The 24,261-nt window shown below is 47.2% G+C and overlaps 1 protein-coding gene across 2 annotated transcripts; it reads left to right on the top strand.

The window, feature by feature from the left end:
• The first annotated feature begins 6,522 nt into the window (after positions 1 to 6,522).
• Positions 6,523 to 19,090, top strand: LOC122946763 (zinc finger protein 585A-like). Of its 2 annotated transcripts, XM_044306561.1 has the most exons (6): positions 6,548 to 6,604; positions 10,009 to 10,202; positions 10,450 to 10,561; positions 12,776 to 12,899; positions 15,595 to 15,696; positions 16,587 to 19,090. In XM_044306561.1, the coding sequence occupies exons 3-6, from the start codon at positions 10,487 to 10,489 to the stop codon at positions 19,055 to 19,057; spliced, it is 2,772 nt and encodes a 923-aa protein (XP_044162496.1). In that variant the 5' UTR covers positions 6,548 to 6,604; positions 10,009 to 10,202; positions 10,450 to 10,486; the 3' UTR covers positions 19,058 to 19,090. The 2 variants fall into 2 exon arrangements, with proteins under 2 accessions (XP_044162497.1, XP_044162496.1); XM_044306562.1 differs by lacking the exon at positions 10,009 to 10,202 and having other exon boundaries at positions 6,523 to 6,604.
• Positions 19,091 to 24,261: the final 5,171 nt, after the last annotated feature.

Genomic DNA, 24,261 nt, shown 5'->3' with positions numbered 1-24,261 from the left:
CAGACAGTACTCGATAATGATGATGTAGCTGATCGCACTTGGGAGCCGGGTGAATTAGGGGCTTCATCATCATTGGGAGAAGAGGGTGGCAGCTTGCCCGTGAGGCAGCGGCGGAGGAAGCAAGTCACTAGCGTGGCCGGGAGTCAGCAGGGTGGGGGCAGTCGGGAGCCAAATGTGCGGAGTGTTGGGGGAAAAATCTCCTACTCTGCAGTGTAGCAGTTTTTTGTTAAGCCGCCAGAGGAGGTGAACATGGCCATTTGTAGAATCTGTGGGCAGACGGTGAAGCGTGGCCATGCGGCCCTGCGTCAACATATGCAGTGTCACCATAAAGTGGCCTGGGACAACCATGGCTCCGATGTGGTGGTCCAGCCTGCTGCAGCAGCACCCAGTGGCACGCACCCAATTTCAGGCAGTCAAGGCTCGACCACCTCAGGCAAAGTGAGCTATCTCTCCTTCCAATCATCTGCTGGTCCTGATGCTCCTGCTCCTCCTCCTACTGCTCGTCAGTCATTCCGTCAGCAATCGATCACCGAAGCGATTGCAAAGAGACAACAGTATGCATGCACTCATCCAACAGCGCAAAAGCTGAATGTGCTCCTGGCCAAGTTGTTGATGCTGCAGTCCCTCCCTTTCCAAGTGGTGGACTCTGCACCTTTCAGAGAACTGATGGCTTGTGCCGAGCCAAGGTGGAGAGTCCCAAGATGTCATTTATTTGCCAAAAAGGCAGTACCAGGCCTGTACACGTATGTAGAACAGAAGGTGGGCCAGTCCTTGAGCCTGTCGGTGTCTGGCTCTGGCTCAAAGTGCACAGCAGCGCCGACGTGTGGAGCTGTAACTACGCTCAGGGACAATACATGTCCTTTACGGCCTACTGGGTGAATGTGGTTCCTGCTTAGCCACACCAGCAACTTGGCCGCTTCCGCCTCCACGTTCTCACGCCGTTGGTCCTGCGGCAATGTCCGCCTCTGCCTCCTCATCCTCCACCGTGTCCTCATCCTCCACTGCAGGGACAATTCACAGTGCCCCTCCAGAATACCACATGTGCAGGGCACGGCGGTGTCATGCTGTTCTGCACCTTGTTTGCCTGGGCAAACGGAGTCACACAGGGGAGGAACTGCTCTGTGTCTTTCATCAAGAAATCAAATCCTGTCTTTCTCCGCAACAACTCAAAATCGGAACCATGGTGACCGACAATGGGAAGAACATGGTGTCGGCGCTGCGTCAAGGAGGGCTGAGCCATGCCCCTGCATGGCACACATGTTCAATCTGGTTGTCAAGCCACATCCTAAAAATGGCCAGGAAACTTTGCATGCACTTCAGCCACTTGTACACAGCAAAGCACACCCTCTTTGAGCTGCAGCGGCAGAACGGCGTCCCCCAACATAGGCTGATATGTGACATTTCCACCTGTTGAAATTCCACCCTCCATATGTTGGACCGACTATACGAACAGAGAAAGGCCATAAACTATTTTTTTGAGAATCCAAGCGGATAGGACTACTCCCCTGTGTAACTTCGGTGTCAGCCAGTGGCAGCTTATGCGTGACACCTGCCGTTTGCTCAGGCCCTTTGAGGAGGCCATGTTATTTGTCATTCGCCAGGACTACAGGATGAACAATGTCATTCCACTGCTTCATGTCCTGAAACAGATGCTGGTAAATCTGGCTGGTCAGGGGACTGGAGACGTGGCGCCTAAATCTCACAGCCACATGAGACTTGTGGGGGCTGAACTAGAGGAGGAGGAGGACATTGGAGCACAAGCAATGTGTATCAAAATGGGTGGTTTTCTACACAGGTGACAGGAGAGGAGAAGCAGGAGCAGCCAGAGGAGCTACAGAGCGATGAGGAAGATGAGGCAGAGGACCCAGACACACCGTGGCAGTATGCAGTGGAGATAGAGGCAGGGAGTCCCTCAGAGTCACTTGCACAAATGGCCCAATGCATGCTCACTTGCTTGCGTAGTGACAGCCGAATTGTCACCATTCGGCAGAGGGATGACTTCTGGCTCTCGACCTTGTTGGACCCTCACTACCGGTCCAAAATGGGGGCTTTTTTTACACCCAGTGAGAGGGAGGACAAACTGAACTACTATAGAGACATCCTATGTAGCCTAACAGCGCCATCGTCCATCCTCTCGCAGGTCTGACCTGGGGGGTCCTCTGCGCTCACGTTCCTCTGCCATGGCTGCTATAGCTGGGTGGGGGGGTAGGAGCAGTTCCAGCTTCATCAGCAGCAACTTGAGTCTAGAGTCGCTAATGAGCAGCTTTCTTCACCCGCCTAGTCAAGAAACTACTCACCAGCAGCAGCTAGACCTGGAACAGGACCTGAACCAGCAGGTGGTGGCATACTTGGACAGCACCCTGCCACCCCACATTGAAGATACGCTGGACTACTGGGCAGCCAAACTGGATTTGTGGCTGCAACAGGCAGAGTTTGCCCTGGAAAAGCTGTCCTGCCCGGCCAGTAGTGTGGCCTCAGAGCAGGTGTTTAGTGTTGCAGGGGCCATAGTTACCCCAAGAAGAACTTGCCTGTCCACCCAAAATATGAAGAGACTGATCTTTGTCAAGATGAATCAGGCGTGGATCAGCCAGGATTTCCACCCACCTATGCCTGATGCATCAGACTAGATCATCCATGGTGCCGCACCAACACTTTGACAAAAGAGACCAGTTTCTTCTGGCTACCTGCCTCAACTACTATTCTGATGCTGCCACCTGCCTGATGCCGCACATCTGATGCCAAGTGCTCCTTCTTTCACCCACCATCTTCAGCTGGTACTGGTATTGCCACCCACCTCGCCTCTCTGTCACCGGGTCACTCTGTGGTCTCCTGATGCTGCTGACACCTCCACACTATGTCACATTGCCACTCTGTTTTCTTCTGATGCTGCTGCCACCTCCACACTGTTTCACCTTGCCACTCTATCGCCTCCTGATGCTGCTACCACCTCCACACTGTCATTGTGCCACTCTGTGGCCTCCTGATGCTGCTGCTGCCACCTCCACACTGTCATTATGCCACCCTGTAGCCTCCTCCTGTTGCTGCTACTGTTGCCACCTCCACACTCTGTCATGGTGCCACTTTGTGGCCTCCTGATGCTTTTGCTGCCACCTCCACACTGTCATTGTGCCACACTGTGGCATCCTCCTGATGCTGCACCCGCCACCTCCACACTCTCATTGTGCCACCCTGTGGCCTCCTGCTGCTGCCACCTCCACACTCTCATTGTGCCACTCTGTGGCCTCCTAACGATACTGCTGCCACCTCCAGACTCTGTCATTGGGCCACTCTGTGGTCTCCTCATGCTGTTCCCATCCTCCCCACTTCATGACTGGGCCACTATTTTTCCTTTCGGCCTGGCTGACATCATCTTTTTTTGACCCTTCTTATAATCTGTCAGAAGGAAGGAAAAATTAGACGCACAACGGATCCTGTCTTTGTAACAGCTGTAAGGCCTGCATGACATGGTCCCTATTTTGCATCAGAATTGGCTTATGATTTGGTAGCCAAAAGCAGCAGTGGGTACAAAACACAGAAGACATGCAAATATTCCATTCACGTGTCATCTCCGTTTTGAATCCACTGCTGTTTTTTTTGGCTTTAGCAATACTGATGGATTACTGACCAAATGCTGATCGAGTGAAGGCAGATGCTCCACAGACAGGATCTGTCGTTTTTTGGAGGTTATACGACGGATCAGAGGAAGGGCAAAATAATCAGTGATGCAACACAAACTCACTGCTGACACCCTCTCCACTCTGTCGGGGGCTCTACTTATATAAGTGTTTAATAGAACAGGTTCTCTAGACATCTTGGTGGAATCAGTTGACGACGGTGTAAAAGGAGTGCACGTCTTCTTGGCGCTAACATCGACCTGTAAGGCTGAGATCATACTTGAGTTATTTGGTCAGTTTTGGCCCTGTGACTGCCCAAATAAGTGAAGTGTGCAGTGATTCTAAGAGCGACGCCTGTCATCTGCATGTCATATGGACTCACAGTATTGTTTCACTATCACAGCAGACTCCCTATGCGTGTTACTGCAAGGCACAGTGTTCTGCACCACTATACAGGCACAGTGTTCTACACCGCTATACAGGCTCTCTGCAGCCAGGAAATAGCCTTTTTTTAAGCGATTTGCCGCAAATAAATTCGTATTGAACCACATTTTTTTACACCAGGTACCTTTGGCAGTGTGAGCAGGCGTGAAGTCCTGCTGGAAAATGAAATCAGCATCTCCATAAAGCTTGTCAGCAGAGGGAAGCATGAAGTGCTCTAAAATTTCCTGGTAGACGGCTGCGCTGACTTTGGACTTGATATAACACAATGGACCAACACCAGCGTATGATATGGCTCCCCAACCTTCACTGATTGTGGAAACTACACTGGACAGATTGTGTCCTCTCCACTCTTCTGTGCATTCACAAGACTACTGAATTATCGCATAACCCGCCACTATCTTGAAAGAGCCTCTTTGGAGGCAATACATTATAGGCGTGTATGGTTCTAGGGATCGGGAAGGACTATGAATAAGGCAGATGAACGAATCGGGCTCAGTCATCACTAATTAAAAGGCTTAGGAAACCTTTGCAGGTGTTTGATATTGATTAGCTGATTAGAGTGTGACACCTTGAGTCTACAAGATTGAACTTTTCCGCAAAGGGCACATTTGCTAAACTTGCCTTTTTTTGGGAGTAAAAAAAGAAACAAAATACTGGCGTATTGGCAACACCAGTCTTCAATTTGCGTCTCATTAAGTATCCCTTAATTAATCAGGTTTTTCTTTTTCAGTTTAAGAAGTGGTTGTTTTCTTGTAACAGGTTCCTAATCACTAAGACTGGTCTAATTAGAATGAGCTTGAAAATGTGGCACAAATGAGCTGAAATTAGGCAAAATGTGGAGCAAAATAGAGGCAGAAAATTAAGCCTGCCCTGGAGTGGAGTAGAAATTGGGCTATTTTTACAACTAAATCAGGTGCAAAATATGAAGCACCTACATAAATAGGCGCAAAAGTTTGAAAACTTTCGAATTAATGTTAAAACTAAAAAATCTGTTGGCAAATGAGACTTAAAAAATAAGACACCTGACAGACACAGACACTGTAGTAAATGTGCCCCACTGACTTTTGGGTTTTCATTAGCTATAACCCATAATCATCGGCATTGAAATAGACCACTCTGTGTGTGATCAATCTATTGAAAATCTGAGTTTCACTTTTTGAATTGAATTACTGAGATAAACTTTTAGCTGATTTTCTAATTTATTGAGATGCACCTGTACACACGTGGCTCTGCTACACACAAAGCTTAGCTGCATGCACATCACAGCTTTGCCGGATCCACGTTATACAAACAGCTGCTGCACACGCGACACGCAAGGCGTTGCTGCGCACGCGACACGCAAGGCGTTGCTGCGCACGCGACACGCAGGGCGTTGCTGCGCACGCGACACGCAGGGCGTTGCTGCGCACGCGACACGCAGGGCGTTGCTGCGCACGCGACACGCAGGGCGTTGCTGCGCACGCGACACGCAGGGCGTTGCTGCGCACGCGACACGCAGGGCGTTGCTGCGCACGCGACACGCAGGGCGATGCTGCGCACGCGACACGCAGGGCGATGCTGCGCACGCGACACGCAAGGCGTTGCTGCGCACGCGACACGCAGGGCGATGCTGCGCACGCGACACGCAGGGCGATGCTGCGCACGCGACACGCAAGGCGTTGCTGCGCACGCGACACGCAAGGCGTTGCTGCGCACGCGACACAAGGCGTTGCTGCGCACGCGACACACAAGGCGTTGCTGCGCACGCGACACGCAGGGCGATGCTGCGCACGCGACACACAAGGCGTTGCTGCACACACGATACACAAGGCATTATGGACAGTACACAGCGCCTTTGCACACATAGAAACATAGAATGTGTCGGCAGATAAGAACCATAATGGCCCATCTAGTCTGCCCAATATACTGAATACTATGAATAGCCCCTGGCCCTATCTTAGCACGAAGCACGATACACACATAGACCTGTTGCAAACATTAAGCACCGTACACACAGCCCTGCACAAATACAGCTCTGTGAAGCAGGATGCACACACAACACTGCTGCACACTTGGGGAACAGCTTAGGCTACTTTCACACCAGCGTTTTTTAGCGGATGCGTCATGGATCTGCAAAAAAACGCTTCCGTTACAATAATACAAACGCATGCATCTGCCATGAACGGATCCGGTTGTATTATGTCTTCTGTAGCCATGACGGATCCGTCTTAAACATTATTGAAAGTCAATGGGGACGGATCAGTTTTCTATTGTGCCAGATTGTCAGAGAAAACGGATCCGTTTGGCACAGTTTCGTCAAGCGGACAGCAAAACTCAGCAAGCCTGCCCTTAATGCTTTCTCTACTTCTATGATCTCCTCCTGATTTAGACGTGTGGCAGCACCCTCGCTCCCTGTAGAAGCCCATCCTTTTATCACAGCTCCTGACTCCTCCCACACATGTGACTGGTCACATGATCATGACATCATCACAGGTCCTGTTGCTCCTAGAGTCTACTTGGTCGCTGCCTCCGGTGCCGAGCGAAGAATAAAGCCGGACCTGGTGCAGGTTAGAGGGGGAAGGCTAATAGTAAGGGATGCACTACTAGTCCCAGCAGACAGGTTCCCTGTCTACTGTGGAAGTACAACTCCCAGCCGACTATCAGTATGAACCTCAGAGTGTGTGCCTGCTGGGATTTGTGGTTCCATGACTGCAGAGGGCCTCATCTTCTGTAATATCGGGTAATAATCTTTGTATTGCGCCAAATAGATGAGGGATAACTATTAGATCATTGGTGGTCCAACCACTGGGACGTCCACCGATCAGGAGGGGGTTGATGGGGTCACAGCAGTCAGATCCCCAAAGATCTAACAGTTATCCCCTATCCTGCAGACACTGGATAACTTGTTCTAGCCGGAATACCCCTTTAAAACTGTGGAAGTTGGGAATTAAGCTGAATCTGGGGTAGCGCATTCCAGAGAACTGGTGAAGCGCGAGCGAAGTCTTGGAGACAGCACTGGGACGTTCAGACAGGGCCGGCCTTAGGTGTTCAGGCGCCCTGTGCGAGCTAACCTTGTGGCGCCCCCCCCCCCCCCAAAAAAAACAAAACAAAAAAACTGCTTGTTGCTGGCATCATGGCATAGGCTGGCTGACTATCCAACCAAGTAGTTACCAGCCCTCACACCCCAAAGGCCGGTGTAATGTTATACTTCCCTAGTTCGTGAGATTTCCCTACCCTCGTCACTTCCGGTCGCACCGGACATGACGTGAGGAGGTGTGCAGCATCGCGCAGGCGCACAACGACAGGTTAGGGAAATTTCACAGCAGAATGCGCAGGCGCCAGGAGCCTCGCCGGCGGTTAGGGTAGGGAAAAACTATGGGCCAATGCGCAGGCGCAGTGATCGGATGGATGTTTTCAGCTGAACACCGGCCGACACTGCGCATGCACCGGGAGCCTCACCAGCGGTTAGGGAAGGGAAAAATTTACGTACGGGCCAGTGCTTTTTCCCTACCCTAACCGCTGGTGAGGCCCCCAGCGCATGTCGGCCGGTGTCCAGCTGAGAAAATTAGTTTCCAATGTAGTATTAATAACTAAACAATTAAATAATAAACATATTGCATTGTCTACTTACCACCAGGACAATAAGATGATCTGGACTCTGGCTGCAGTCTGGCTCTGGGGACTCCATTGTCACTCTCTCCCCCCCCCCCCCTTCCCTCGTCACTCTCATTATTCCCCCCCCCCCCAATCACTCTCATTATTTCCCCCCCCCCCCAATCACTCTCATTATTTCCCCCCCCCCCATCACTCTCATTATTCTCTCCCCCCCATCATTCTCATTATTCTCCCCCCCATCACTCTCATTATTCTCCCCCCATCACTCTCATTATTCTCCCCCCCCCATCACTCTCATTATTCTCCCCCCCATCACTCTCATTATTCTCCCCCCCATCACTCTCATTATTCTCCCCCCCATCACTCTCATTATTTCCCCCCCCCCCCCGCCATCACTCTCATTATTTCCCCCCATCACTCTCATTATTCTCCCCCCCATCACTCTCATTATTCTCTCCCCCCCCATCACTCTCATTATTCTCTCCCCCCCATCACTCTCATTATTCTCCCCCCCCCCATCACTCTCATTATTTCTCTCCCCCACATCACTCTCATTATTTCTCCCCCCCCCATCACTCTCATTATTTCTCCCCCCCCCCATCACTCTCATTATTTCTCCCCCCCCCATCACTCTCATTATTTCTCCCCCCCCCCCATCACTCTCATTATTTCTCCCCCCCCCCATCACTCTCATTATTTCTCCCCCCCATCACTCTCATTATTTCTCCCCCCCCATCACTCTCATTATTTCTCCCCCCCATCACTCTCATTATTTCTCCCCCCCCATCACTCTCATTATTTCTCCCCCCCCATCACTCTCATTATTTCTCCCCCCCCCATCACTCTCATTATTTCTCCCCCCCCCATCACTCTCATTATTTCTCCCCCCCCCCCCATCACTCTCATTATTTCCTCCCCCCTCCCCCTTTTCACTCTCTTTTCCACCTCTATTGTAGCGTGGCCGAGCTCTGTTCGATCCGCGGTACAGGAGCATTTGTTTCCTGTACCCGGCCGGACTGACAGGAAGTGCACACTAAGTGAGCACTTCCTGTCAGTCCGGCCGGGTACAGGAAACAAAAGCTCCTGTACCGCGGATCGAACAGAGCTCGGCCACCCTACATTAACAGCACACAGCAGGCGCAGGCAGGCGCTCAGCCTCAACCACTCAGGCGGCGCAGAATGAGGGGCGCCGCCAGCCGCCCGAACTTATATAAGCAAGTTTTTTTTTTTTTAAACCGCAACGTGCGCCCCCTGCTGAATACAGGGGAGGGGGAGATGGAGGGGGCGGGGGCCCGCCCCGTGGGAAAACATAAGTGCCGCCTCGCCTGCCCATATTACATTGCGGGCTGTCGGCCGCCCGGCGCCCCTGTTGCTATGGCGCCCTGTGCGGCCGCACAGCCCGCACACCCCAAAGGCCGGCCCTGCGTTCAGATTATGGAAGATGCTAGTTTTATGGCAGATTTACATGACCAGATTGTCGAGCAGATTATCAGGAATGAACGTTACTACAAACTCTCGTTCCCAATAATCTGCCTGTGTAAAAATGTGCTGCCGATCAGGTGAAATGATCTTTCATGCAGCACATCGCAGCAGATCGCAGCAGTGTGAACATCGATCTACTGTTCAGAAACAATGAATCTGTAGGAGCACAAACAATGACAGCAGCTCTCACTGGTCCAAGTTGTCTCCATACAATGGAGGTGATCGCTGCATGTGAATGTAGCTCATTACCTACACTGACCAGCAGGCAGTTATCGGGAACGAATGGTCCCTTCCTGATAATTACCTGCTCACTCACTTACCTGACAGATCTGCTTCTCCTAACCGGGCTCTGTTTTCTTGGCTGCAGCAGTGACGCCATGTTGATAACATGTGACCACTGCAGCCGTTCATTTGTCTCTTTAAGCACACTGCTGAGGCCAGTGATTGGCTGCAGTCAGTGATGAACGAAGTTATGAAAAGTTCCTTCGTTGAACTTTGACAAGAACCTCAATTCGCGACGAGGTATTTCATCACAAATTGCATTCCATTGTATGTAGCGGGCACAATTATGGGGAATAGCGATCTCACCCCTCCCATCACTGAACCACTCAGATGCCCCGTTCAATGCTGATCGCGGCATCTGACAGTCACATTGAGGCCTTTAAGGGGTTAATCAGGTGTTTAAAAAATAAAATAAAGCATACTCACATCATCCATTTGCTCGCGGCCATCTTGATTGAAGAAAATGCAACAATTCTCTTACGCTGACGTGATGATGTCATCAGGCTGGGCGGGCGCGGCGACATAATCACATCAACGTGCAACGGCCTCTCCACGAGTATTTTTATTTATTTATTTTTTACCACCATTTCAGGAAAAATTGGTTCGTTACCGCGCAGTGCAAGGAAATTCTAATTTGTGGCAAATCGAATTTTTCCTGAAATTCGGATTGAAGTCAATTAGTTTAACTTTGATTCGCTCATGTGTTGATCTGATCTCACCACTGAAGCTGGGAAAACAGAACCCTACCGGGAGGACCAGGGCGGCGCCGGCGCCGGGATCTGTCCGGTAAGTAATTGTCTATTCTTTATTACAGCTCAGTCGCCTGATTTCTCCGGTTTCCTCTGGAAACTGGACAACCCCTTTAAGCTCCAATTACATTGGACTGGCAAGACCCTCGGGTAGACAGCTGCCGCGGGTAATAGTTCACGTGGCTTTGCATCCTCAGCACATACCATATATAATATTTTTACAGGATTTATTCCCTGTTCTTTATCTTCATTGTATTAAATATCGTTTCTCTCTGCTGTATTAGGAAAGTGACATTTTGGAATGCAGTCCTATCAGCAGGGATGAGTGCGCCCGGAGAAGGTCAGGATCCCGGGATGATGCCCACTCAACACACCTGCTGCTTGCAGACCCCACAGGTTATATACAACGTCGCCTGTAATATCTATATTTATTACGCTGCAGCAAAATGCACATGGAACATATCCAGATTTGTCCCAGATTTAGCAGAATTGCTGTGGATTGCAAAAGATGAAATCCACAGTGGAAATCTGGAACATAAACTAACGACCTGCGTATCTAAAGTCCGCACCCACAAGTACATTTTTGGCTGGTAATTTTACTTGCAGCATGTGGGCTACATTTTGTAAAACCCTGCCCCGCATGAACATATCCTAATGGGATGTGCATTTTCAAGTATAAGGGGATTCTGAATTAATTGAGGTGGCGTTGGGGGAGAGTCTCAGGACTGTCATCTGTAAGGCTGGGTTCAGACCTGAGCGTTTTACAGCGCGTTCCTACGCGCTGTAAAACGCTCAACAGGCAAGAACCAATGATTCCCTATGGGAATGGTTCTCACCTGAGCGTTTTACAGCGCGTACGATCGCGCTGTAAAACGCCCGACGCACCAAGAAGTACAGGAGCTTCTTTGGGGCGTCTTGTCGCGCGTTCCCGTACATAGACTTCAGCGGGAACGCGCGACAATGGGCGTTCGTTTGTCTCTGTATGCGCGATTGCAAACGCCCGTACAATCGCGCATACAGAGCGTACGTTCAGTACGCTCAGGTCTGAACCCAGCGTCAGGCCTCATGCACACGACCGTTGTTGTGTCCCGTGTTCGTTGTTCCGTTTTCAGTGATTTTCTACGGACCCATTGACTTTTAATGGGTCCGTGGAAAACTCGGCTAATGCACCGTTTGTCATCCGCATCTGTGATCCGTGTTTCCAGTCCGTGAAAAAAATATGACCTGTCCTATTTTTTTCACGGACAACGGTTCGCGGACCCATTCAAGTCAATGGGTCAGTGAAAAAACACGGAGGCACACAAGATTGTCATCCGCGTCCGTGATCCATGTCCGTTTTTTTCCTATCATTTGCAAGGCAAACTTGACTTAGATTTTTTTTCACTTTCCTTCATGTCTGGTGGTCCTCCTAAAATCAAGGAAGACACACGGAAACAAAAACGGAAACGGATCACGGAACCCCGTTTTGCGGACCGTGAAAAAATACTGTCGTGTGCATGAGGCCTTACCCAGAGCATCTATAATCTCTCCTAGGAGGACACTGTGCATCCATCTCATTGATTTCATTAGATGCTGTGTAATGCTTCATTTCCCCTGTGGTGGCGCTGCAGGGAAGTGGGACCCAGCGCGTGGGTTTGAGCCGCAGGAGATCCTGGGAGCAGTTTATGGTCAGCCATTGTCCAGAGTGAACAACTCCAGCGATGCCATCACCAATCGGCGCAGGATCATCACCGACGCTTGTCTAACCCATGATCCCACCAGCTTCTGTGCAAAGAATTTCAAGCTTCAACAAATAAAATTCTGCTGTTTTCTTATATATGTTACAGTTGTCATTACCTCTGCTTATTGTCAGTGAATGGTAACCCTCAGTGTCGACTTCCAGAGGATGAAAATCTGCTCTGGCCATGTGATGATTCCAGGTGGATGGCTTACTGCAAGAGACAGATCTAATAGCTGTACAGTTACATTCACTGACAGCAAGCAGAGGAATTGCTACACAATATATATTTGAAAACTGCAGAATTTTACAACACACAATAATTAAATGTCGCCCCTTTGATTTCCGGCTGCAGCGGTGACCTGTAGGTGTTGCTATAAGATGTCGGATTGGTCTGTACAATGTGCTGAGCTGACATCGTACATGCAAGGACTTCCAATGTGTCTTACAGCGCCCCCTGTATGTGGATGTGACGGCAAGGAATTTTCCGTTTGAGGGTGTATGTCCACGCATGTATTTAGAAAAGGATTGGTGGCATCTGACATCCAGATGTGCGCAGATGGGCTGGCCGTTCCGCACAAGGCTTATCCTTGCTGTCAGCTTATCGGTGCAGAATCTTCGAGAACATGAATGTACACGCTCCTTCTTCTCATGGACTCATTCTTCTCCCCCAATTCCTACAGGTTTTATTCTGGAGCATGTGAATAGGTATAGTGTGAGGATTTAGATGCTGGAACCCGGATGAGCTCCTCATCGAACCCTAAACGTGTGTCCGGGGCAGTGGAAGTCTGCATAGAATGTGCATCTACAGCTACCTGTGTATTTGTCTGTAGCCATATCGGGTTGTTTTTCTGTATTTTTTGTCTAGTTTGTATTGTTTTTTCCCCCCTCAGGTAACAACCTTTGAAGACGTAGCAGTGTATTTCTCGCGGGAGGAGTGGCAATGTCTGCGTTTCACGGAGAGAGAAATGTACAAGGACGTGATGATGGAAAACTTCTATTGTCTACTGTCTATAGGTAAATTTTGCTTTGCATTTCCTATACATTTTCATTGTTTTATTTTGAGTCTAGGACGTCATACGCACAGTAAGCCGGGAGCATGTATGGCGGCAAAGTGAGATACAGATGCATTCTGTGTACCGCCATATGATGCCTGGTCTAGGAACCATAATCTCCCCTAGGAGAATTCCCCCATAACGCTGCATGTGACATGTCCTCTGTATGAAATGGGAGGCACCTGGAGGTTCAGTATGAATCCATAGATCTCTGCGGATACAGATAAGTAATATGGCTGAGAGCTTAGACCTCCTTCTTAGTGGAAGTTGCAGTCTAATGTCCCTGTCTCGTGTTCTCTCACTCTAATCATTTTATATCCTCTGGTGTCATTCCAACACAGGTACAGGGCTCGTTGCAGTGTATCCGAGCAGAAACCTGCTGAACTAAAAGGACCCTTAGGCCCCTTTCACCCACACTGAATCCCGACCCATTCATTTCTATGGGGCTGTGCACATGAGCGGTGATTTTCACGCATCACTTGTGCGTTGCGTGAAAATCGCAGCATGCTCCTCTTTGTGCGTTTTCCACGCAACGCAGGCCCCATAGAAGTAAATGGGGCTGCGTGAAAATCGCAAGCATCCGCAAGCAAGTGCGGATGCGGTGCAATTTTCACGCATGGTTGCTAAGCCTTATAACATGGTTATAAGGGAAAATAATAGTATTCTTTCTTACAGAATGCTTAGAAGAAGGTCAAATGAGGGTTAAAAAATTAAAAAAATTAACTCACCTCCTCCACTTGATCCTGTAGTTCCCGGTCTCTTCTTACTTCTTTAATCATGAGCTGCCGGCTAAAGGACCTGTGGTGACGTCACATCACATGGTCCAATCACATGGTCCATCACCGTGGTGATGGACCATGTGATTGGACCATGTGATGAGCTCAGTGAAGTCACCACAGGTCTTTTGACAGGTCCCGAAGAAAGAACAGGAGACCGGCAGCTACGCGATCAATTGGAGGAGGTGAGTTAATTTTTTTTTTATCGTTTAACCCTCAATTGACCTTGTACTATGCATTCTGTATTCAGAATGCTATTATTTTCCCTTATAACCATGTTATAAGGGAAAATTATTACATTTACACAACACCGAACCCAAACCTGAACTTCAGTGAAGAAGTTCGGGTCTGGGTACCACATTCAGTTTTTTATCACACGCGTGCAAAACGCATTGCACCCGCGCGATAAAAACTGAACGGAACGCAATCGCAGTCAAAACTGACTGCAATTGCGTACCTACTCGCCGCAATGCACCCGGGACGCATCCGGACACGCTCGTGTGAAAGGGGCCTTACAGTCCACTGATAACTGATCTCCGGATAAATGGGATCACTGCCTATCAGACATTTATGACCTATCCATTTGATACCCTTTATCTCAATAGGAATCACTGGGTGATCATCTGTTATGAAGAGGAGAAACTTGACTGGCCACTGCAGGAGAAAGGTGGTATTACATGGTACCCATTCAAATGAATGTCAGTCCATGTAATAATACAGGGTCGCTATGAATCCTCCAGAGCAGCACTCTTTGCTGTTGCTCTTTAGGCTGGTTTCACACGAGCGAGTTCAGTGCATTGAACTCACAGTGTATGTCTACAAGAGCTCCCGTCCTTACCTACATAGCACTGTGAGGATTGCATAGCATTATATTGATTTATGATGCTATGTAACCCTTAGAGTTCTGGAGTGTATTGTATAACACTGACATAATGCTGTCAGTGTTATTCAGTACATTCCAGAACTCTAAGGGTTACATAGCATAATAAATCAATATAATACTATGCGATCCTATCAGTGCTACATATGTCAGGACGGAAGCTCTCGCAGACACACGCTGCGATTTCAATGCATTGAACTCGCTCGTGCGAAACAAGCCTTTAAAGGCTATGTACACATTTATGATTGCATGTTACTCATTTTTGGCTAAAAATCTTTTTTTCAATTGGCCTTTATTAAAACTATTGAGCCATTCTGTCACAAGGGATTAACTGTTTTTCTAGCTGTGTGACTGGTACTTTCACTTTGTGCCAGTCATCTAATAAACCTTATCTCTAAACTACTGAGAGGCCATTAGCACTTATTTAAGACACATTCTTATCAGAACTGAGCTTATAATGATTGTTTATAAGGTCAGAGAGCAGAGAAAGGAAGTCCGTCAGCTCCTGGTCTGACTGAAAAGACAGAAAATCCCAAGGGTGTGACTAGAGCTTGTCAGCTCTCTACAGACAAAAAGAATGTCATATTTTTTAATAAAAGCCAATAAAAAAAATTATTTTTAGTTCAAAATGAGTACAATGCAATAATTTCAAAAATTTTACCCCAAAGGTGTACATGGCCTTTAAGAAAGTCAAAAGCAGCGAGCTCCATTCTATGACGCCTGTAAAGCTTTTGGACATGGTTTGTTCTAATGCGATTTATAGGCAGGTTTCACTTAGTTGAACCTCATGCACATTACTGTATTTTTCATATGTGTGCAAACCTCATTTTCGATTGCGGATGAGCATAGCCATTGATGGGGGCCTTATTGGGAAAACAGAAACAGATCCCACAGAGGTGTAGAGATCGGAATATATCAGATTGTTTTCTGCCTTTCAAAACTATTTATTACAGAAGTATCCAACATAAAGATTCTCTTCTGTGTTGTCTTATATCGCTAAGGTTACATCACTGTGAAACCTGACATTGTATCCATGATAGAGAAGGGGGAGGAGCCGTGGATCACAGAACGATGGCCGCCCAAGCTATCACGGAGGGGTCCAGGTAAAGAATATGATCTTTGCTTACAAAGTAGAAACAGTGTAATAAAATGTGGTTTGTGTGGCCGTATTCTGACACCCATAACTTTTTGTTTTTTTAATCAGTATAACTGTGTGAGGGCTTATTTTTGGTGGGGGCAGTTTGTGTTTTTAATTAGTACCATTTTGGGGTATGTAGAACTTTTTATTCCATGGTCTAGAGACGAGATGGCCAAAAATCAGGAATTCTGGCGCTCTTTTTTTTTTTTTATTCCAACATTCTTCATGTAGGCTAAATAATGTGATAATTTAATATGGATACGAATTATAGTTATACTTTTATTTTTTAAATAATTTTTTTTACTTAGGCAAGCTCTACTAATGTGGAAAATGTTTTTCGTGTTTTAAGTGGTTCTTTTTTAAACTTTTTTTGTATTTTACCATTAGGTGGTTTGATCACTAATATGCTATGTATTGCAGTGTATTATGTCTGCTAACAAGATGCTAACAGGCAGCCTTTTGGGCCCTACCTCTGACAGGGACTTGTATGAATACTAAGATGGCAGTCATGGGGGCCATTTTAGGCCCCAGCCCCCATAGCAACCATCAGCACTCTAAGACTGGGGTGTCAGTTACCATGACAAGCCTTTTAGATGCTGCAGTTACTATTGATCTATTAATCTGCCATGATCGGAGCTAACTCCAACCTCAGCAGTTACAACTGACACTCACTGCTGGTGGTACGGGCTCAACTCCTTAGCCAGTGCCATTCAACCAGAATGGGAGGGGGTTATAAAGGGCACTTTCTAACTTCTTTTCTGGAAAGTTTTTCTGAAATAGCAAAAAAATTTTCAATTTTCTGACTGACTATATGAGTAGCGTTACTGGGCACTGAATTGTATCTTCCTTTTTCAGATGGAGATCTGATATTGCTGTCAACTCGGTATGGAATGTCTGCAGCCTCGAAGCCTCATGGAGCAGTAAGCCAAAGTCCTGATGATACTAGCAAGCTACTGCCCCCTGCTGACCCTGTGGAAACCAAGAAACAGGAGCAATCACGACCTTGTTCTGAACGCAGAAACCAGATGCCTAAGAGGCTCTCGGTTAAAAAACACCAGAAGTCCCTCACCGTCGTGAAGCCGTATTTCTGCCACCAATGTAGAAAGAGTTTTAGCACAAAACCGCATCTTGTTAGGCATCAAGTCACTCACTCAGACAGAAAACCACTGACCTGTCCAGAATGCGGAAAATGTTTTATGCAATACTCAACTTTTTTTTTACACAGCAGGATCCACAAGGGAGAGACGCAGTTTTCATGTTTGGAATGTGGAAAGCTTTTCATGCAGAAGTCTGATCTTGTCAAACATGAGAGAACACACATGGGACAGGGACAGAAGCCCTTTGTTTGCACCATATGTGACAAAAGCTTCAGCATAAGTTCAGGTCTTGTAAAACACTTGAGGATCCATACAGGGGAGAAGCCCTATACCTGCTCTGTGTGTGGTAAGTGTTTTAGGCAGAAGACACATCTGGACAAACATAAAATAACCCATTCTGAGGAGAAGTTCTTCTTTTGTTGGGAGTGTGGGATACGTTCTTCATCTGCTACAGATCATGCAAAACATAAATTAATACACTCTAGTGTTAAGCCATTTTCATGCTCTGAATGCCAAAGGCGATTTAGGTGGAAGTCATCGCTTTTGGAACACATGAGGATTCACACGGGTGAGAAACCATTTTCCTGCTCACAGTGCACAAAAACATTTCGTTGGAAGTCTTCCCTAGTGGAACATCAGAGAGTTCACTCAATAGACAAGCTTTTTTCTTGCACAGAATGTGCAAAATCTTTCTATAAACGATCTAACCTAGAGCAGCATCAAAGGACACACACAGGAGAGAGGCCATATGCATGCTCAGGGTGTGACAAAAGGTTTAGCCGGAAAAGACATCTGTTACGGCACCAGGTGGTTCACAGCGAAGAGACTCCATTTTCTTGTTCGGAGTGCGGAAAATGCTTTAATCGGGAGAAGGCACTGACCCAGCACCAGAAAATCCACAATAAAAAGATCTGCCCTTCCAAAGATTGTGGGAAAGTCTTTACCTACCAGTCTGAACTCTTGAAGCATCTAAGATCTCACTCTGGGGAGAAACCATATACCTGCTCAGTTTGCGGGAAATGCTTTAGCAGCATGTCGAACCTTGGGAATCATCAGCATATTCACACAGGGGTAAAATCACATGCCTGCACAGAATGTGACAAACGGTTTGCTCAGAAATCTGCCCTCATCAAACACTTTAGAACCCACACAGGAGAAAAACCATACGAGTGTCTTGTTTGTAATAAACGCTTTAGCCAAAAATGCCAAGTTGCCAAGCATGAGAAAGTCCACACCAAAGTGCAGCAATTTTCTTGCCAAGACTGTAATAAAAATTTCTTGACCAAGTCAGATCTTACTAGACATCTCATGGTCCACACAGGAAAGAAACTGTTCTCCTGTTTGGACTGCGACAAAAGCTTTTGTAGAAAGTCCAACCTTAAACAGCATGTGAAAACTCACTCAGGGGAGAAGCCATTTTCATGCGTTCATTGTGAGAAGTCCTTTATAACCAAAACACATCTGGCCCGCCACCTGGCCATGCATGAGGAGGAAAAGCCTTTTATCTGTGCTCATTGTGGCCAAGCTTTTGCTCAATACTCTACCTTTGTGCAGCATGAGAAGATTCACAAAGACGTCAGTCCATTTTCTTGTTCCGATTGTGGAAAAGTCTTCTCTCAGAAGTCGGGTCTTGAGAAACATGTTAGAACCCACACTGGTGAGAAACCATACTCCTGTTTAGAGTGTGGAAAATGTTTCAGCGTCAACTCAGCCCTCATAAACCATAGAAAAGTACATACTGGGGAGAAACCGTTTTCGTGTACTATGTGTCTGAAAAGTTTTAGCCAGAAGTCCCATCTAGATAGGCACAAAAAGGTCCACAGTGAGAAGAAACCATATATTTGCTCAGTATGTGGCCAAGGCTTCACAGACAGTTCCAGGCTGATTAAACATAAGGCTGTCCACCAAGGGAACAAACCATTCTCTTGTACTGAATGCAAAAAGAGCTTCAACTGGAAGTCGTCTCTTGTAGAACATACCAGACTTCACACAGGCGAAAAGCCGTATGTGTGTCCTGTGTGTGGGCTAACCTATTCGAGGAGGTCTGCTCTTAAGAAACACCAGAGAACTCACACAACGGGTGAAGCAGATGACTGTAGATTCTCAAATATCGAACAAAATAATTCACTGCATGGAGGAGAAGATAGTGGAATTTCAGGAAATCAAAAACATTTTAATGACATTACTGTAAAATTAGAAATCAAAGAGAATGAGGATATGGGTTTCTAGTAATGGAACTGGCATTAAATATAGACCTCTTTGTCCAATGACTCTTTGTGGATGTTCAGACGTTTGACAGTTTACGTATTAAGGGGTCGTCTCAGTAATTATTGGCATATCCCTAATGTTCCTTACAAATCGCCCGTCACGAGCACCAATCACAGAAATAGCAAGTCAATCAGTGCTCGATTACTACATTTATATTTTCTTTCCCTCCTCTCATACACATTCCATTATTGTTGGCAGCACATCCCTATTTACATGAGAAATGTACTGCGGACAAAAAAATCATTATGTCCTTCTAAAATGTGCAATCAATGCCAAATTAGCGAGCAGTTGTTTGCTGTGCGATCGCTGGAAATAATTACCTCTGGCAGCAATTAGCGATAAATATTGCCCTGTGTAAAAGGCCCTTAAGATAGGCATTGTCCAATCTGTGGTATTCTGACTACTGAAACCCCCACAATCACTAGTACAAGTAAGTGGTGACAATGTCTGGAAACCGTGTTAATTCTTAGGGCTCATGCACACGAACTTATGGTTTTTTTTAGTCCACAAAAAATACGGATGATGTCCGTATTTTGTGGAACAGTTGGCCCCTAATAGAACAGCACTATCCTTGTCCGCAATGTGGACAATAATAGGACATGTTCTATTTTTTGCAGAACGGACATACAGAAATGAAATGCACGCGGAGTAACTTCTGTTTTTTTTGTGAATGGTTCCTCATACGGTCCGAGAAAAAAAAAAACCAAACAGACAAAATTGTCGCGTAACACATGTCGCAGTGTAGTTGTGCCCTTTGTGTCGTGAGACACATGTCGTTGTGTAGCCCTAGCCTAAAGCTGACCTACAGCAGCGAAGAAAATGGCTGGTTTGTTATGGAAACCTGGAGTAAAACTGTGTGTATGTGTAGACTAAGGGCCTGCGAGCTTCTATTGGCTGATAAGGGACATGTGACCGTATGTATGGCAGTTAAGATTTAAGTGAAAGGCTGGCAGGCTTGTATTGGCTAATGCAGGTCATTTTGGGGGAATATCTAAGGAACGGTACGTCCTAGAGAGCTTTCTTTCAAGGTAGCAAGGGATGTGTATACCAAGTTTCGTTGAAATCGATGGTTGCGTTTTTGAGTGATCGCGGAATATACATATATACGTCCTTTATATACACTGAGCAAAAATATAAGCACAACACTTTCGGTTTTGCTCCCATTTTGCATGAGCTGAACTCAAAGATCTGAAACATTTTCTACATACACAAAAGACCCATTACTCTCAAATATTGTTCACAAATCTGTCTAAATCTGTGTTAGTGAGCACTTCTCCTTTGCTGAGATAACCCATCCCACCTCACAGGTGTGGCATATCAAGGTGCTGATTAGACAGCATGAATATTGCACAGGTGTGCCTTACACTGCCCACAATACAAGTCCACTCTGAAATGTGCAGTTTGATCACACAGCACAATGCCACAGATGTCGCAACATTTAAGGGAGCGTGCAATTGGCATGCTGACTGCAGGAATGTCTACCAGAGCTGTTGCCCGTACGATGAATGTGCATTTCTCTACCATAAGCCGTCTCTAAAGTCGTTTCAGAGAATTTGGCAGTACATCCAACCGGCCTAACAACTGCAGACCACGTGTAACCACACCACCCCAGGACCTACACATCCAGCATGTTCACCTCCATGATTGTCTGAGACCAACCCCCCCCCCCCACACACATTTCAGAGTGGTCTTTTATTGTGGGCAGTCCAAGGCACACCTGTGCAATATTCATGCTGTCTAATCAGCACCTTGATATGCCACACCTGTGAGGTGGGATGGATTATCTCGGCAAAGGAGAAGTGCTCACTAGCACAGATTTAGACAGATTTGTGAACAGTATTTGAAAGTAATGGGTCTTTTGTGTCTGTAGAAAATGTATCAGATCTTTGAGTTCAGCTCATGCAAAATGGGAGCAAAACCGAAAGTGTTGCGTTTATATTTTTGCTCAGTGTATATAGATATATATAAGAAATTATTGTTAATCAACAGACTCCAGGAATGAGATTCAGTGGGATACCGGGTACATAACATCCAAGGTGAACCGCCCATAAAAACACTCCATCGATCAGGAAATGCTCTTTTGTTGGCTGATATCTTTTATTCAGCTGTATAGCCCCTTGCAGACGAGCGCGTCCGGATGCGTTGCGTCTGCGATCAGGGAAAATCGTGCGAGTAGGTACGCAATTGCAGTCGGTTTTGACTGCAATTGCGTTCTGATTTTCAGTTTTTATCGCGCGGGTACAATGCGTTTTGCCGTCGCGTGATAAAAAACTGACTGTGGTACCCAGACCCGAACTCGGACTTCTTCACTGAAGTTCGGGTTTGGGATCGGTGATCTGTATATTTTTATATTTTCCCTTATAACATGGCTATAAGGGAAAATAATAGCATTCTTAACACAGAATGCTTACTAAAATGTGGCTCTAGGGGTTAAAAAAATAAATAAATTAACTCGCCCCATCCTGTTGTTCGCGCAGCCGGCATCGTCTTCTTTCTTCTTCTTTCAGGACCTGACAAAGGACCTTCTATCTTCATTCAGCAGGACCTGTGCTGACGTCATCTGAACGCAATTACGTCATCAAAGGTCCTTTGTCAGGTCCTGAAAGAAGAAGAAAGAAGACGATACCGGCTGCGCGAACAGCAGGATGAGGTGAGTAAATATTTTTTATTTTTTAACCCCTAAAGCCACATTTTAGTAAGCATTCTGTATTAAGAAGGCTATTATTTTCCCTAATAACCATGTTATCAGGGAAAATAATACAGTAAATTGACTTTTTTCTATTTACTTGCATCATCTCCTAGCAACCATGCGTGAAAATCGCACCGCATCCGCACGTATATGGAACGATTCATTTCAAAGGATCAGCGAAAAAAAACGGAAGGTACTCCGTATTTCTTCCGTTTCCGTATTTCCATTTTGTTCAAAGATAGAACATGTCCTATTATTGTCCGCATAACGAACAAGGATAGTGCTGTTCTATCCGGGGCTAGCTGTTCCGCTCTACACGGACGGAATGCACACGGACGTCATCCGTATTTTTTGCGGATCCGTTTTTTGCAGACCGCAAAATACTGAAAAAGTCTTACGGTCGTGTGCAAGAGGCCTTACAGTGGATGCAGCACTGGATTCATTCTGAACGGATGCAGCTGGTTGCATTATTCAAACAGATGTGTTTTCCTGCGGTTTTGAGATCCTCTGCCAGATCTCAAAACCGGAAAGGAAAAAGCAGATGTGAAAGGAACCTAAGTAACCTCTCTTCCCCTCTGAAAGTATGGTCGGAGAACAGGAACTAGTGTACATGGAGTGACTTAAAAAAATAATATCCAGAAAACAATCTACCCATTTTTTATTACATTTACAATCTAGGTTGTTTTAATATATGATAAAACATTTTTTGATTGATGTGTTCCTTTAAAGGGGTTATCCAATATCATACAACAGCCCCCCCATGTGCCTGGCCCCTCAGAGGGAATATACTTACCCCACTCTCTGCACCGCTCCTGGTCCCCGCACCGCCGCTGCTGCTTCTCCCCGTGCGCATCGCGGGTGACGCTAAGGAGCATTGGCTGCTCCCCCCTAAAACCGGATGTACAGGGAGAAGCAGCAGCGGCGGTGCGAGGACCAGGACCGGTGCGGGTAAGTATATTCCCTCTAAGGGGCCCGACACATGGGGGGGGGGGGGGTTGTATGATATTGGATAACCCCTTTAAACTGACTAAAATTTCTAAATTGCTGACTGAATTACACGCCGTATAACCTGTGCCATGTACTGTAGACATTTTGCCGAAACGCGTCACAGTATGAAAGATAGGTGACAATAAAAAAGCAATTCTACAAGCTACTATACAGAGTGCCGGCCCTTTACTTCTAATACTGAATTTGGGACGCCAACCCTGGGACACGGGCACCGACCAGCAGGTATGTCGCAGCGCCGGAACAGGCAATGCCCGCTATTATAACCGTGTTATACCTGCTACACTTGATTACAGGTTACACAGAGCGCCAAATATCTGAAAAGGAATGTGCCAATGTGAAGTGCCAGGTTCAGCATCCAAAACAGGTAATAAATACTGAGCATGTTTAGGGATCCAAACTGGTTCAGCTCCCTTCAACACTGCATAGCAGGGTTCTGGTGTGAATTCAGCACTGTTTGGCGGTAGAATATCAGCACTTTATGGCAGGAGTTTGGCCGTGCTGTACTATTCCACATCCATCACCATTAAACCCCAGGAAAAGATGCCTGAATCCATGTTGTTATTTCTTTGAGTCAGGTTCGTCTCAGAACAGCATTAAAACGTATGGCTTGTGGTGAGGCAGGACGGAGCTCCGTACAGCATTAAAACGTATGGCTTGTGGTGAGGCAGGACGGAGCTCCGTACAGCATTAAAACGTATGGCTTGTGGTGAGGCAGGACGGAGCTCCGTACAGCATTAAAACGTATGGCTTGTGGTGAGGCAGGACGGAGCTCCGTACAGCATTAAAACGTATGGCTTGTGGTGAGGCAGGACGGAGCGCCGTACAGCATTAAAACGTATGGCTTGTGGTGAGGCAGGACGGGGCTCCGTACAGCATTAAAACAAATGGATCAGATGTTCCCTTCACTCAACCCTAATTACAAAGACATGTCCGCTGCAGGCACATTACACAGACGGCTCCGCCGCAGGCACATTACACAGACGGCTCCGCCGCAGGCACATTACACAGACGGCTCCGCCGCAGGCACATTACACAGACGGCTCCGCCGCAGGCACATTACACAGACGGCTCCGCCGCAGGCACATTACACAGGCGGCTCCGCCGCAGGCACATTACACAGGCGGCTCCGCCGCAGGCACATTACACAGACGGCTCCGCCGCAGGCACATTACACAGGCGGCTCCGCCGCAGGCACATTACACAGGCGGCTCCGCCGCAGGCACATTACACAGGCGGCTCCGCCGCAGGCACATTACACAGACGGCTCCGCCGCAGGCACATTACACAGACTGCTCCGCCGCAGGCACATTACACAGACGGCTCCGCCGCAGGCACATTACACAGACGGCTCCGCCGCAGGCACATTACACAGACGGCTCCGCCGCAGGCACATTACACAGACGGCTCCGCTGCAGGCACATTACACAGACGTGTGTCATGACGGATCCGTTTTTTCTCCGCATCCCTT

Source organism: Bufo gargarizans, chromosome 9 (genome assembly GCF_014858855.1).
Source record: "Bufo gargarizans isolate SCDJY-AF-19 chromosome 9, ASM1485885v1, whole genome shotgun sequence".
NCBI lineage: Eukaryota > Metazoa > Chordata > Amphibia > Anura > Bufonidae > Bufo > Bufo gargarizans.
Note: the sequence above shows the minus strand (reverse complement) of the source record. Positions and strands in the feature narration are given on the sequence as shown.